Raw genomic sequence first — 13135 nt, forward strand, 5'->3', positions numbered from 1 at the left:
GGAGGGTAAAAATAGGGCCGCGAAGCGGCCCATTGATGGCGCGGAGCGCCTTCAGGGGGTTGGGCCGCGTAGCGGCCAGGGGCGTAGCCCCCTGGTAAAATATTATCAGGGATTTACATGAAATAGTGTAAATGAACCATCCCCTCCTCAAAGAATTCCTAGCTACGCCACTGGTCCATAGTGTTATATAAAAACTCCGGATGAATATTGATGGCATTTTGAACGTACCGTGCTGGCTATGATGCTATGAAAGCCTCTTCCGAGCGCAGAACAGAGAATTTGCAGGTGTCTGAAATTTGATGAATTTCGCGTCTAAGTGGAAACTATATTAAGTGCACTGAACACGAGGATACCCTTGGTTCCTGAATTGAACAACTATTGGAGAAGATATGACAAAATGATCTAATCTGCTAAAATACGTGCGTTTAAATGGTAAATCGACGGTGAAAGTCGGCAATCACATAACTCGGTTTCCGACGTCGCAGACTTCCTGTCATACTTTATTTTTTAAATGGAAAACTACTCAACGGCAATTCTTTAAAACTGTCGTGATTTTTCTTCTCAATGCGAAGAAAATTCTGCAAAAACTTCGAGAAATAATATCAATTTGTTCTCCTTTAAAAAAATGACGTAGAGGCGGAGATTTTCAGACACCGCAAACGAGTTATGTGATTGCCGACTTTCACCGTCGAAATGCCGCCAGATGATGTCACTGGGAGGTGCATTTTCTCACTTTTAACTCTATTTTAATACTGTTTCCCATATCAGAGAGAAATTTACAAAAATACTGTGAAGTCAGCTCTTTAAGCACTTCCAGATGAAGCAATAAAAATTTGCATGCAAATTCCCCAAAGAGTATATTTTTCTTTTTAAGGGAGATCCTGCACGCTTTGAGCCTGGTCTCGGTGAAGGGTCTCATCCTGGAGAAAGGGACGTTCACGACGATCTTTTGCCCGCCGATGGGCGAAATCAAACACGTCATCGAGTTCGGTGACAACCCCAACGTTGAGCTCAGCGATGGCGTCATCTCAATGAACAAGGTAATTATGTCACTCAAAAAAAAAGTTCTGTCATATGAACGGATCGTTCGGGCTTCCATAGCACCGCAAATGTTCGGTTTGTCAAACTGAACTTTCAGTTTGTCGACCCGGACGTTCAGTTTGTCAAACCGATTCATATAAACGAACTTAGTTCGTCAGTTCACTTCACCGACGAAATTCAGTAGCGTGATCCGGAAGTTTTTTGACAAGTGACAAAAATTTGACACTTACTGCCCTCTTCACCATCACGGCAGTACATTTCGAAAGATCGGCGAAAAGCGCTCTTACACATCAGAATACTACCGCGCTAAGAAAAAACGCCGTATGAACCCTCAGGCGTTGCCAAATTTCCCTTGATAAAACGCGAATTTCCTGGTTTTAAGAATATTGTTCTCCCAATTTTGCAGATAATTTAGTTCGCAATTTTATACCTAAAGATTCTGAAAATTTAAAGGAAAAATATTCGGAACTATCCCCAAAAAATAAACATTTTATCGAAGGAATCTGGCAACTCTCGAATGCTCATTCGGCGTTTTTCCTTGGCATGGCAGAATAGTTGCCTACCCAGTCAAAATGAAGGCGAATCATGATTTGGCGCTCCTATAAATCATATTCGACACAAACGACCGTTCAGTGTGTCCAAGTTTTGTTCTTCTCAACACGTACAAATAACATCATCAAATTATTTTTTCTAAAGGTGTTGGCCGCGCCCCACGATTACGCCTTCCGGGCGGGGACGCGGGCCTTCTGGGGCCCCCGAACAACGACGCGCGGTTGCGGAGGAAAAGTGCGGTCAGCTCGGCAGTAACAGGAAGCGAATTGCGGAGCTTGCGCGAGCTGGAGGAGTTGGAGAATATTCCCGAGGATTTGGCATTGGTCCTCAATTCCAGCGGGTCGTCCGGCTTGCCCAAAGGGGTCATGCTCACCCACCAGAATATCATCGCCTCTTTGAAGCTCAGGTCAGTGTGCCTTTTGCCCCATAGAGAAAAAAAAGGAGGTGTTTGTATCTTAAGATTTCTTTACCCTATGACGTAGGTCGGTACAACCTGGACAGCGAAATCCGGAATTCGAAGAATGAAAAACGGACCATAATGTCCCATTTTTTTGCTTAAATCAATTCATGATATAATTTCAAGCACTTTTTATAGTATGCCTTTTTTCCATAAATTACACCATTTCCAAGAAAATCGATGATAAACGTCGCTGTACCGACCTACGTCATCAAAAAAATTCCAAGATGCCCGAAATGCAAGCACCTCCTTCCTTCTCTCTATGCTTTTGCCCAGACACAAGAGACCCTCCACTGGCCTCTTGGCAACAGGTAGAAGCTTTTACTTTTAGAGATTCAACAATAGGGAATTCGCAGGTGTCTTAAATTTTGTGAATTTCATCTTTAAGACGAAACTTCTAGGAAAACTGAGCACGAGGATATCCTTGGTTTCAAAATTGGACAATTATTAGAGAAAATATGGCAAAATAACCTGATTTGCTAAAATACGTGTGTTTAAACGGAAAATGCCGCCAGATGACGTCATAAGGCGACACATATTCTCACTTTTAAATCTATTTTTCTCCAATTTTCCATGTCGGAAAAAAATTATGAAAAATACGAAATTTGAAACGTTGAAAAACGAGGTACAGGAATTTTTTCGTCCCACTATCGATATGCTCATTTTTTAAGGCTCTAAAAAAATCAAGTGACGGACTGAGTTAAATATTTTTGAACCGAAATTGGGAAAAAAGCATAACACCGTGATTTCTCAAAAATGAACTCATAAACCACTGTAAGTGTGAATTTAAGCATTAATTTTCTCTCTTTTTCAAAATATTCTCTTGCAGCAAAACCTTCATCGAAAAGGGCGAAAGAGCAGTGGGCCTAATGCCATATTTCCATGCTTATGGACTCGTTTTGATGCTCATGTGCCTGTACGAAGGGGCAACCGTTGTCAACATCTCGAAATTTTCCTTACCATCGTTGATGAAAACAATCAAAGAATACTCAGTAAGTATTTATATCCACTCCTACCTGTTGAAATTTTCAGAAGTCAACAATCGCGTTTTTACTCATCATTTACATTGAACACATTTACATTTTATAATATTGATTTTGAATCAGCTGGTTTTGTTGATGCCGCAATTTAATAGCGAGGCGTAGATGATCGATAATCGATTTTTCTCCATTTGAGGCTATGGTAAAAGATCGATCATTAAGGTGCTCGTTACAAACACCCAGTTTATCGATCCTCTTCCATAGGTTTAAATGGCAGATCGATCGATACATGACAAATCAAGCGACGCCGCGCCACTGATGCACACCAACCAAATCGGTATCGTGGCAAGGTGTTGACAAAGAGAGATCACGTTTTCAGTTGCCCAATAACCTATAGAGACATAAACAAATGTGGCGTCCGGGGGTCGCAGAGCAATAGAGTGCAATATAAAGCGATATATATGAAGAGACACGCCTTATACTTGAGTTCTTAATCTATCGGATCATTTATTCAAACGATTGCATAACTTATTATTTGTTACCTCATTGATTTGATTTGACGACATACGCTTGAACAATCGTAAATATTCATAATTCATTCTGCCGATGCATTATTAAAATATGTGTTTTGCGTATTCTACCGTGCTAAAGAAGAACGCCGTTTGAATTTTCAGGCATTACCAAATTTCAATCTATAAAACAAGATTTTTTTTATAAACTGACGAATAATTTTCTTCCAATTTTTCAGATAATTTTGTTTGCAATTTCACCTAAAGTTCCTGAAAATTTCGAGGACAAACATTCATAATTTTTCTCAAAAAGAAATATTTTATCGCAGGAGATTTGGCAACTCTCGAATGTTCACATGACGCTCTTCCTTAGCGCGGCAATATTTCATTACCTAAAAGACGACTGGCGTGATTGTGGATGAGGGTCTTAGTTCGTAGAGGAAGGCGCCGCAAGCAACTATTCAAACTCTCCGGAACGCATATTGCCTATTTAAAAATCTGAAGGCGTTTTTACTGCCGAGGCCGAGAGTGACGATGAAACAGGGCTGTAGAAAATGTCAAAAGAAACTTCCAGTATCACGTCTTTCTCGAGAAGTTTAAATGCGTCTGTTCAAACGTATCAGCGTGCAATTTGCACTTAATAATAGGACGTATTTCTGTCAAACGGAACTATATGCATTATGACGTGAGCCCTGTCATGCATCTATTCTCATGGGTCTCATGGCTCATGTCTTAATGCACATAGTTCCGTTTGATAGAAATACGTCCAATAATGAAAATATGATGTCAAAAATTTGCCATTTGATGAAATTTGTATTAGTTACATATTCTCCTGGTTGAGAGCATTTTTGCCTATTCTGACGTCACAACTTGCTTCACGACTTGTGACACTCAGCAGATAGCTTGGCCTGGCTCTTGACATTCGGCGGACCGATTATTGAAAATGGTAGACAAAAGTATAGACAAAGAAGACAAAAGGGGAATGGGGAGATTTTATTGCCCTGGTAAAAATTGGCGATAGGAGCTGCGTTTCAAAATACCATAGGAGTTCTTATAGCCGACTGAAGAGGGCGATAGAAAATCATATAGCTGGCAGTAGAAAGTGGAAAAAATCATACGGCCGGGCTATAGTTCCTATCGCCGGGCTTTACACTTTATCGCCTGGCTGTTGCTTTTTCGCCATCGGCTATAAAAGGCTATAAGAAATTTTGTAGAAATTCTTGTGCTTTTGTGAATCCTTAAGTTTGTACGGAATCACCTAAAAATTTACAAAACGCACATAATATTTTCCTTTACTACATATTTTTTTTCATCAATTAAAATGAGAATAATCCATATGGAGTGTGCAAACATTTCAAAGTCATGAGTTGAAAAACGCTGACTCCGCGAGATTAAATATTAGAGCCTAACACAAAGCGGAGCGGCGCGGCGGCGCACTGGCGCCCACAAACCTAACAGGGATACTTCACGCATTGCGCAATGCGTGAAGTATCCCTGTTAGGTTTGTAGGCGCCAATGCGCGTTCAGCGCTAGCTGCCCGCCCGCCGCGCCGCAGCGTACCGCGGCGCTTGAAGCAACTATTTCACACCAGAGGTGTTGCACAGTATCATACGAAATTGAAGGCGCTCCAACATATTAGGAATGGCAGGCATCCTTCAAAAGTACGGAGCTTCCCTCGCAAATTAAATCAAGATACTGCGGCCCAAAAAGAGAGCGGTAGTCCAAAAACTCACGAAGTCCTAGCATCCGTAATTAGTGCCATTTAGCATACACTTTATCGCCAGGTTGTTGCTTAATCGCCATCGGCTATAACAGGCTATAAGAAATTGTGTCGCCGGCATGGCAATAGAAGCTATTGGAAATCTTACAGCCGGCTGTAGGTCTATGGTATTTTGGAACACAGATTCTACTGCCAATTTTTACCAGGGTGGTGGAGGAGGGTAGTTGAAATGGACAAAGGAGGTAGGTAATAGACTAACTAACAGCAACCCATGAGAGACCCTATATCGCCGAGCTAAGGAAGAACGCCGTTTGGACATTCACGAGTTGCCAAATTTCCTCTGGTAAAATAATCATTCATGAGGAAAGTTATAAAGGTATGTCCTTGAAATTTTCGGGAACTTTAGGTAAAATTGCGGAAGAAATTCTCTTAAAAATTGGAAGGAAAACAACCATAAATTCACTGGTAAAGATTTTTATCAGAGAAAATGTGGCAACGCCTGAAGGTTTATACGGCGTTCTTCCTTAGCACGGCAGTATAGTTAGTCCATCATTTTCTCTCTTAGTCTATAGAAACCATGCATTTCATTAAATAGGATCGCTCCATACTCCCTATGTCTTCTTTGTCTATCAATTTCAATAATTAGCCCACTGTCGCTGTATAGTCCGGCGCGTGCGATTGCCTTCCGCGTCGCATCGCATATTCGCCTGGGCTATAAAAGCCAATAGCTCAGTTCTAGTTTTGTCTATCATTTCAGCCACCGTCCCTGTCGGTATCCCAGCTTGTCTGTTCATTCTAGTAATAAACCGAGTTTATTCCTATTTCTCCGGTTCTTGCTGTCTCCCTACCCATTCGTTATATGTTTCCTCGCACTCCAGTTGACACACCTCCACATCGTGCCGTCTCTCTTGGTGACGCTGATCAAATCGTCGTGGATAAATTTCGGAGACCTGAAATCCGTGCAGCACGTCTGGACGGGGGCAGCCCCGGTCGGGGCTAAAGAGCAGGAGGACCTGAAGAAGAAATTTCAGCAAGCGGTCGTGATCCACCACTCGTACGGACTCACGGAGACCACCTTCACCATGTTCACTGGGGTCAGCAGCCTCCAAAAACCTGGCTCTCCCGGAAGGCTCATCGACTCCATGCAATGCAAGGTAATAGGAAAAAAAAAAAGAAGATATTTAATTTGATTTTTACTTTTTCGCTACCCTAGGGTAGAGGAAGTACTGTCATCCTGCACAAGGGGGGAAAAAGTTGAAATTTCATCATTTCTAGACGTTTTAAGGTCCCAGGAGTCAAAATGACCATACTTGAAAAAATGTGTGTCCGTCCGTCAGGCGTCCTCCGAATCTGTCTACAGCGATATCTCAGAATCTATCTGTTCAATTTCATTCAAAATTTACAGAGAAGACCATATCTATGGTCTCCTTATGCACGTCAAACGACTTTGGGGTACGCTAAAATTTGGGGGGGGGGCTGGGGGCCAAGGGCCATTTTTTTCTTTTATTATTCAATTATTGGAAGTAACATGACAAAATAACCTAATCTGCTCACATTTATGTGTTTAAATGGAAAATGCCGCCAAATGGCATCAGGAAGCGGCACATTTTCTCACTTTTAAATACATCTTTATACCTACTACTTTCCATTTTAGAAAAAAAGTTATGAAAAATACTGCAAACTTAGCTCACTGAGCAGTGAGCACTCTCGAATAAAGCAATAACATTTTTGTGTGCAAAGTATCCCTTGCCAGGGACGGATTTACGTACTTGCCGCCCATGGGCCGCCTATATTTTGCCACCCCTTCTCATTTGTTTTGAGACATCGATACAAACCATTAAAAGAACGTGCTGGAGGAGGAGGGCGGTGCATGAGACGCGTTTACTCGTGTTCGGCACATTTTTTTGTGAAATCTCTGTCAACACCAGCAAAATTTCACAGAACTTTGCGCGAAAATTAAGTTCCGTAAACCTATCTCTGTGTGGACGAGGCCTTTCATTTATAAGAAAAGAACGAAAAAATTATGAAAGAATTAACATGAATGTGATTTGATTATTTTAATTTCCGCCATCGCGCCAACCGCACTGCGTTTGGCACAATGCGTGAAGTATTCCTACAGTCTTGTAGGCGCTATGCGTTTCACGCTAACCGCTGCTGACCGCACTACGTTTGACGCAATGCGTGAAGTATTCATGGAGTCTTGTAGGCGCTATGCATTTCACGCCAACCGCTGCTGACTGCACTACATTTGACGCAATGCGTGAAGTATTCATGGAGTCTTGTAGGCGCTATGCATTTCACGCCAACCGCTGCTGACCGCACTACGTTTGACGCAATGCATGAAGTATTCATGGAGTCTTGCAGGCGCTAATATGTGTGTCATACTGACAGGCGCGCAGAGGGCTTTTCCGTTCCATCTCAAGCCCTCGTCATCATTGCTCTCTGCGCCGCGCCAAGCTAAATTGAGTGTTTGGTTTCTCTCTCAACTAGACTAATGAAAGGCGCTGTCTCTTGCATCACCGAAAGACGAACAAATTAGAAATTACTATACTTTAACTCTCAGGAAATGAGAGATTTTTTCGCCTTTTCTCATTTGTAATTTTTTGTCTGAATCAGATTTTTCCTTGATACCTACATTTGAAAAAAATTGCAACATTTGTCGCCCCCTAAAATTGCCGCCATGGGCCCCGGCTCATGTGGCCACCCCTTAAATCCGGCCCTGTCCCTTGCATGATGTTTATAAAATATTTGACTACACTGGGGGGGGGGGGGGGGAACACATTGTATCTAGAGTCCAGACTCTTAAAAACATCGACAAGAAAAAATACTCTTGATTCAATCGGATTTTCGCTTAAATCAAGAACCAAGCCTCTTAATTTGAGCGGATTTCTTTTTGATTTACGCAAAAATCCGATTGAATCAAGATTATTTTTTCTTGTCAATGTTTTCAAGAGTCTGGACTCCAGATCCATTGTGTTTTTTTTCCAGTGTAGTTTCGGAAAAGTAAAATTATTCATTCACCTTTTCCAGATCGTTGACTTGGAAAACAACAACGTGCTGAAGCCAGGATCGGTGGGCGAGGTCTGTTTCAAAGGTCCGCTTTTGATGAAAGGATACATTAATAACCCTAAGGCAACGGCCGAAGCGATCGATTCTGAGGGATGGCTGCACACTGGAGACTTGGGTTACTTCGATCAAGACGGCTATTTCTTCTTCGTCGACAGGGTTAAGGAAATAATTAAATACCAAGGATACCAGGTGATTATCTCTTCTTTGCTCTAGTCTGAATTTAATTGATTGGTTAATCATAATGAAAAACTCTGGAGACCCTACACGCGGACCGCGCAAACCAGCGGAATCCTGCAGGTTGATCATTGAAATTGATAGATAAAGCTATAGACAAAGAAGCCAATGGGAAAATGGGACGATCCTATACACTGGAAAAAAAACACATTGGATCTAGAGTCCAGACTCTTAAAAACATCGACCAGAAAAAATACTCTTGATTCAATCAGATTTTTGCTTAAATCAAGAGCCAAGCCTCTTAATTTGAGCGGGGTTTCCTTTTGATCCAAGCAAAAATCTGATTGAATCAAGAGTATTTTTTCTTGTCAATGTTTTCAAGAGTCTGGACTCTAGATCCAATGTGTTATTTTTTCCAGTGTAGGTTGGAACGGGTAGTTATTACAAACTGAGGGGGAAGATGAGAGACTAACTATGAGGTCTTTCGTTGGTTGCCGTTAGTTACTCCATTACTTACCCCCTTTGTTAGCTGCAACCACAAGCCTCCACCAATGGGACCCCTTCTTTTTCTATGTGTCCTCCTTATCAACGTTTAGTCACATTTTGTTATACAAAGTTTTATACTAGGTGTCACAGACCACCCATGCCAGGCATGTTGGCTGCTGGTTTCGCGCTACGGCTTTCGATAAAGTGAAGAGGCATATAACTTGACTTGTGATTTTTTTGTATTTTCTAAAGTTTAAGGGATGTTGTTTGTCGCCAACATTATTTAAAATTTACCTCGAATGTGTGCTAAAGGAATGGAAAAGGAAGTGTTCTGGTATGGGTGTCCCCTTGGGTGATCTTGAAACTCTGTTCACTCTGTGCTTTGCTGATGACCAGGTGGTGGTTGCTCAAGATCAAGAAGACGCGGAGTACATGATGCGCAAGTTAGTAGAAGAATATCGGAAGTGGGGTTTGGAAGTCAGCATATCCAAATCTGAGAAGATGACTTTTGGTGGTGATCAGCAAAGCATTGAGTTGGAGGATGGGCAGCAGATCAAATGCTGCGAGCACTTCAAGTACTTGGGAGTGCGGTTGACCCAGGATGGAAGGACGGATCAAGCTATCAGGGAAAGGAACACCTTAGCAAGGAAGGCTATAGCGATGTTAAATGGAATCCTCTGGGATCAGCGGATTTCCAAAGATAACAAGAGGAGGATATACAACGCTGCAGTAAAAAGTATATTAACATACGGATGTGAAGTTTGGCAGCTGAAGAAACGGACACAGGATATGCTAAGAGCAACGGAGATGGATTTCTGGAGAAGGTCGGCAGGAATTTCTAGGAGAGATCGGGTCCGTAATGATAGAGTGCGTCAGATAATGGAAGTCGAAAATGACATCGTGTTCGACGTCATGACCAAACAACTTGTTTGGTATGGTCATGTCAATAGGATGACGGAAGAGAGGCTGCCAAAAAAGATGCTTGATTGGGTTCCTCCTGGGAGGAGGCGTAGGGGACGCCCAGTGAGAGGTTGGCGACAGGGGGTGTTAAGTGAGATGAGGGAGTGTCAACTCCCTGATAACCTGTGGGAAGACCGAGCTTTGTGGCGATTAGGTGTCGCAAAGCGCCAAAGAGCGCTATAACAGCGACTCGTATGTATGTATGTAAAACTGTGATTTTTTCTTTTCTTTTTCTAGGTTTCGACGTGCGAGCTGGAATTCGTCTTGATCTCGCACCAGTGGATCCAGGATGCAGCGGTGATTGGAATCGAGCACAAGATTTACGGGCAAGTTCCAAGAGCATTCGTCGTTTCACAGTCGTGCCCAGCCTCCGACGTTACAGCTCAGGATATCCACGACTACATGCGCGGTAAAAAGCCATCCTTCAAGCACATTAGAGAACGGAGAGCATTGCTATCTCAATAATTTAACTACAGAAAAAGTGTGCCGCTCTCTGATTGGTCGGCTACCATGGAGCCCCAAAGTTGGACCAATGTAAACAAGCCCCAGCCCCTCCGCTCATAGTTTGGTCCTATGTAAACTAACAAGATGGCGACCAAGTTCTAGACAAGATTTTGGATGTGATAGGAATTGTTTCATATCCAACTTCTGAATTGAGTTCGGATCGAACTTGGATGGATATTTCTGCCGAAAATTAACCTTTGTGTGCGATTATCAGTCATTTCTCAGCCTGTTCCTCGGGTTTGTTTACATTGGGTCAACTTTGGAGCTTTAAGATAGCCTAAAACTGATGAACCAATCAGAGAGCAGCACAGAGATGGCAATACTCTCCCGTATATAGGTAGGTACTCTAAAACACATCGGGGTCCTATGTCTTTGGGAAGCTCACCTTAAAGAGGAATATTTCCTCAAAGTTGTTTCAATAACCCCCTAGTTCTGGAAATATTGATGGGGGGTGTTGCATCAACTTTACGGCAACATTCCTTCCCAAGGTAATTAGAAGAGATTGAAATTAATTGCAATTACATGGTAAAATTATTTCCATTGTACTGGAGTGTACAATGGATAAATATATACAAAATTACTTCAGAGCAATTTCTATTGCCACCAAGGCAGGATTTGGGGGTGGCCATATGGGCCGCGGCCCATGGCAGCAAAGTTTGCAATTTTTTAAATGTAGGCATATATAAAAAGCGGATTCAGAAAAAAAATTACAAACTAGAAACGGCGACAAAATCTCTGTTTTCCTGAAAGTAGGTATAGTAATTTCTAATTTTATTGTCTATTGGTGATACAAGAGACAGCACCTTTAACTACTAGGCGAGTTAAGAGAGAAACTAAACACGCAATTTAGCCTAGAGCGGCGCGGTGCAGAGAGCAATGATAACGAGGACTTGAGATGAAAAGGAGAAGTCCTCGGCGCAGCGGTCGGCATGTAACACATATTAGCGCCTACAAGACTGCATTCATACTTCACGCATTGCGTCAAACACAGTGAGGTCAGCAGCGGTCGACGTGAAACGCATGGCGCCTACAAGACTGCATGAATACTTCACGCATTGCGTCAAATACAGTGCGTTCAGCAACGGTCAGCGCGGCGCGGCGCGAAACGCGTAGCGCCTACAAGACTGCATGAATACTTCACGCATTGCGCCGAACACAGTGCGGCAACGCGGCGCGGGGATAGAAGTTAAAATTCTTAGACCTTTATTTTTGTTCTTTCATAATTATTTCATTCATTTCTTACAAACTGAAGGCATTGTCCACACAGAGATGTGTTCACGGACCTTAACTTTCGCGCGAAGTTCCGTGAACTTATGCTAGTAGTGTTTTCGCAAAAAAATGTGTCCAACACGAGTAAACACATCTAATGCACCCCTCCCCCTCCGGCACGTTCACTTGATGGTTTTTATTAATGAATCAAAACGAATGAGAAGGGGGCGGCCAAATACAGGCGACCCATGCGCGGCGAGTACGTAAATCCGGGTCTGATAGCCACTGAATTTAAAATCTGCTGTGTTTATTTCTGCAGAAATGGTCGCGCCGTACAAGCTTCTCCGAGGTGGAATCGTCTTCGTAGACTCAATCCCAAAAACTCCGTCTGGCAAGAATCAACGGGCTGAGCTTCGATTGATGGAAGTGAGGACTGTCTTTTACGACCAGAAAATCAAGTCAAGATGATGCTGCAACTGCATTTCAGAAGAAAAAAAGACAAGCTGCTGGGTAGTACTTAACGCAGACTAAGAGCTGTCCTGTCAGCATTTTTTCTACCAAAAAAAATTCCGCAGCAGGATCTTAGAGTCTACGGAATAAATCTATGAGATATTAAGACTGACGCTCTGGATCTTTAAACTTGGTCCAGAGCATAATTTTAAGATGTAATTTTAAGGAGCTAGATTAAGGAAATTTTCCATATTTTAAGGGGTTTTTTCAGTGCTATTTTTAGAGAGTAATATTTTTATCTCACCATACTTTCTCCACAGAGCTTATGCTGGGAGCGCATATTTTAAAAGAAAAGCGATTGATGTCTAATCGTGTTAGCTAATACGCTGAACACTGAACATACATTCTATTGTGAACGAAGGGGGCGGGGGTGTTTTAAAATGCTTTTTAATTTCTTTCCTGTGTACTTTTATGTTAAGAGCCAAATTCATTCAAAAACAAATTTTACTCCGTGAAAATGGAAATTCAACAAAGTCAAGAGGTATTTACACCGTGCAGTGATAGTTATTTCTCAGATTGTAACACAACATTCACAGCAGTGATTGAAATGATTTCCTTACTTTTACTTAATCTAGAAACTGCGTAGAACTTTTAAAAATTCTGCGTTGAGTGTTACATTATAGGTTGAAAATTCAGCCGACAGTCAAATGGATGAAGTTTCAGAAGAATAGTCTCAATTATGTATATTCATAAAAAATACAGCTACGAAAAGAATGTGTGTTTAATGCTCTAGACGAGATACAGAGTTACTCGTATTTTTCAGTTTCTTGAATGATCTCTTCAGAGGCGAAGCGTGATTGATCGATTGTCGATATTTCCCCATTTGAAACTATGGTAAAGAATCGATTCTTAAGGTGTTCGTTGCGAAGTGCAAACACCCTGCTTATCGATACTTTTCCATAGGCATAAATGGCAGATCAATCGATATATCGCACGCCACACCACTGGATCTCTTAATGTTAAT

General features: G+C 42.0%; 1 protein-coding gene across 1 annotated transcript in view; it reads left to right on the forward strand.

The window, feature by feature from the left end:
* The window catches only part of LOC109037670 (luciferin 4-monooxygenase), a 29390-nt gene extending 16415 nt beyond the window's left edge, over nucleotides 1–12975 (forward strand). The window contains exons 4-10 of the mRNA XM_072304468.1: nucleotides 873–1116; nucleotides 1738–1999; nucleotides 2880–3042; nucleotides 6138–6413; nucleotides 8290–8517; nucleotides 10186–10357; nucleotides 11981–12975. Of these exons, the coding sequence (XP_072160569.1) occupies nucleotides 873–1116; nucleotides 1738–1999; nucleotides 2880–3042; nucleotides 6138–6413; nucleotides 8290–8517; nucleotides 10186–10357; nucleotides 11981–12129 (1494 nt within the window). The 3' untranslated portion in view covers nucleotides 12130–12975. The remainder of the gene's footprint in view (nucleotides 1–872; nucleotides 1117–1737; nucleotides 2000–2879; nucleotides 3043–6137; nucleotides 6414–8289; nucleotides 8518–10185; nucleotides 10358–11980) is intronic.
* Nucleotides 12976–13135: the final 160 nt, after the last annotated feature.

Source organism: Bemisia tabaci, chromosome 9 (genome assembly GCF_918797505.1).
Source record: "Bemisia tabaci chromosome 9, PGI_BMITA_v3".
Lineage (NCBI taxonomy): Eukaryota > Metazoa > Arthropoda > Insecta > Hemiptera > Aleyrodidae > Bemisia > Bemisia tabaci.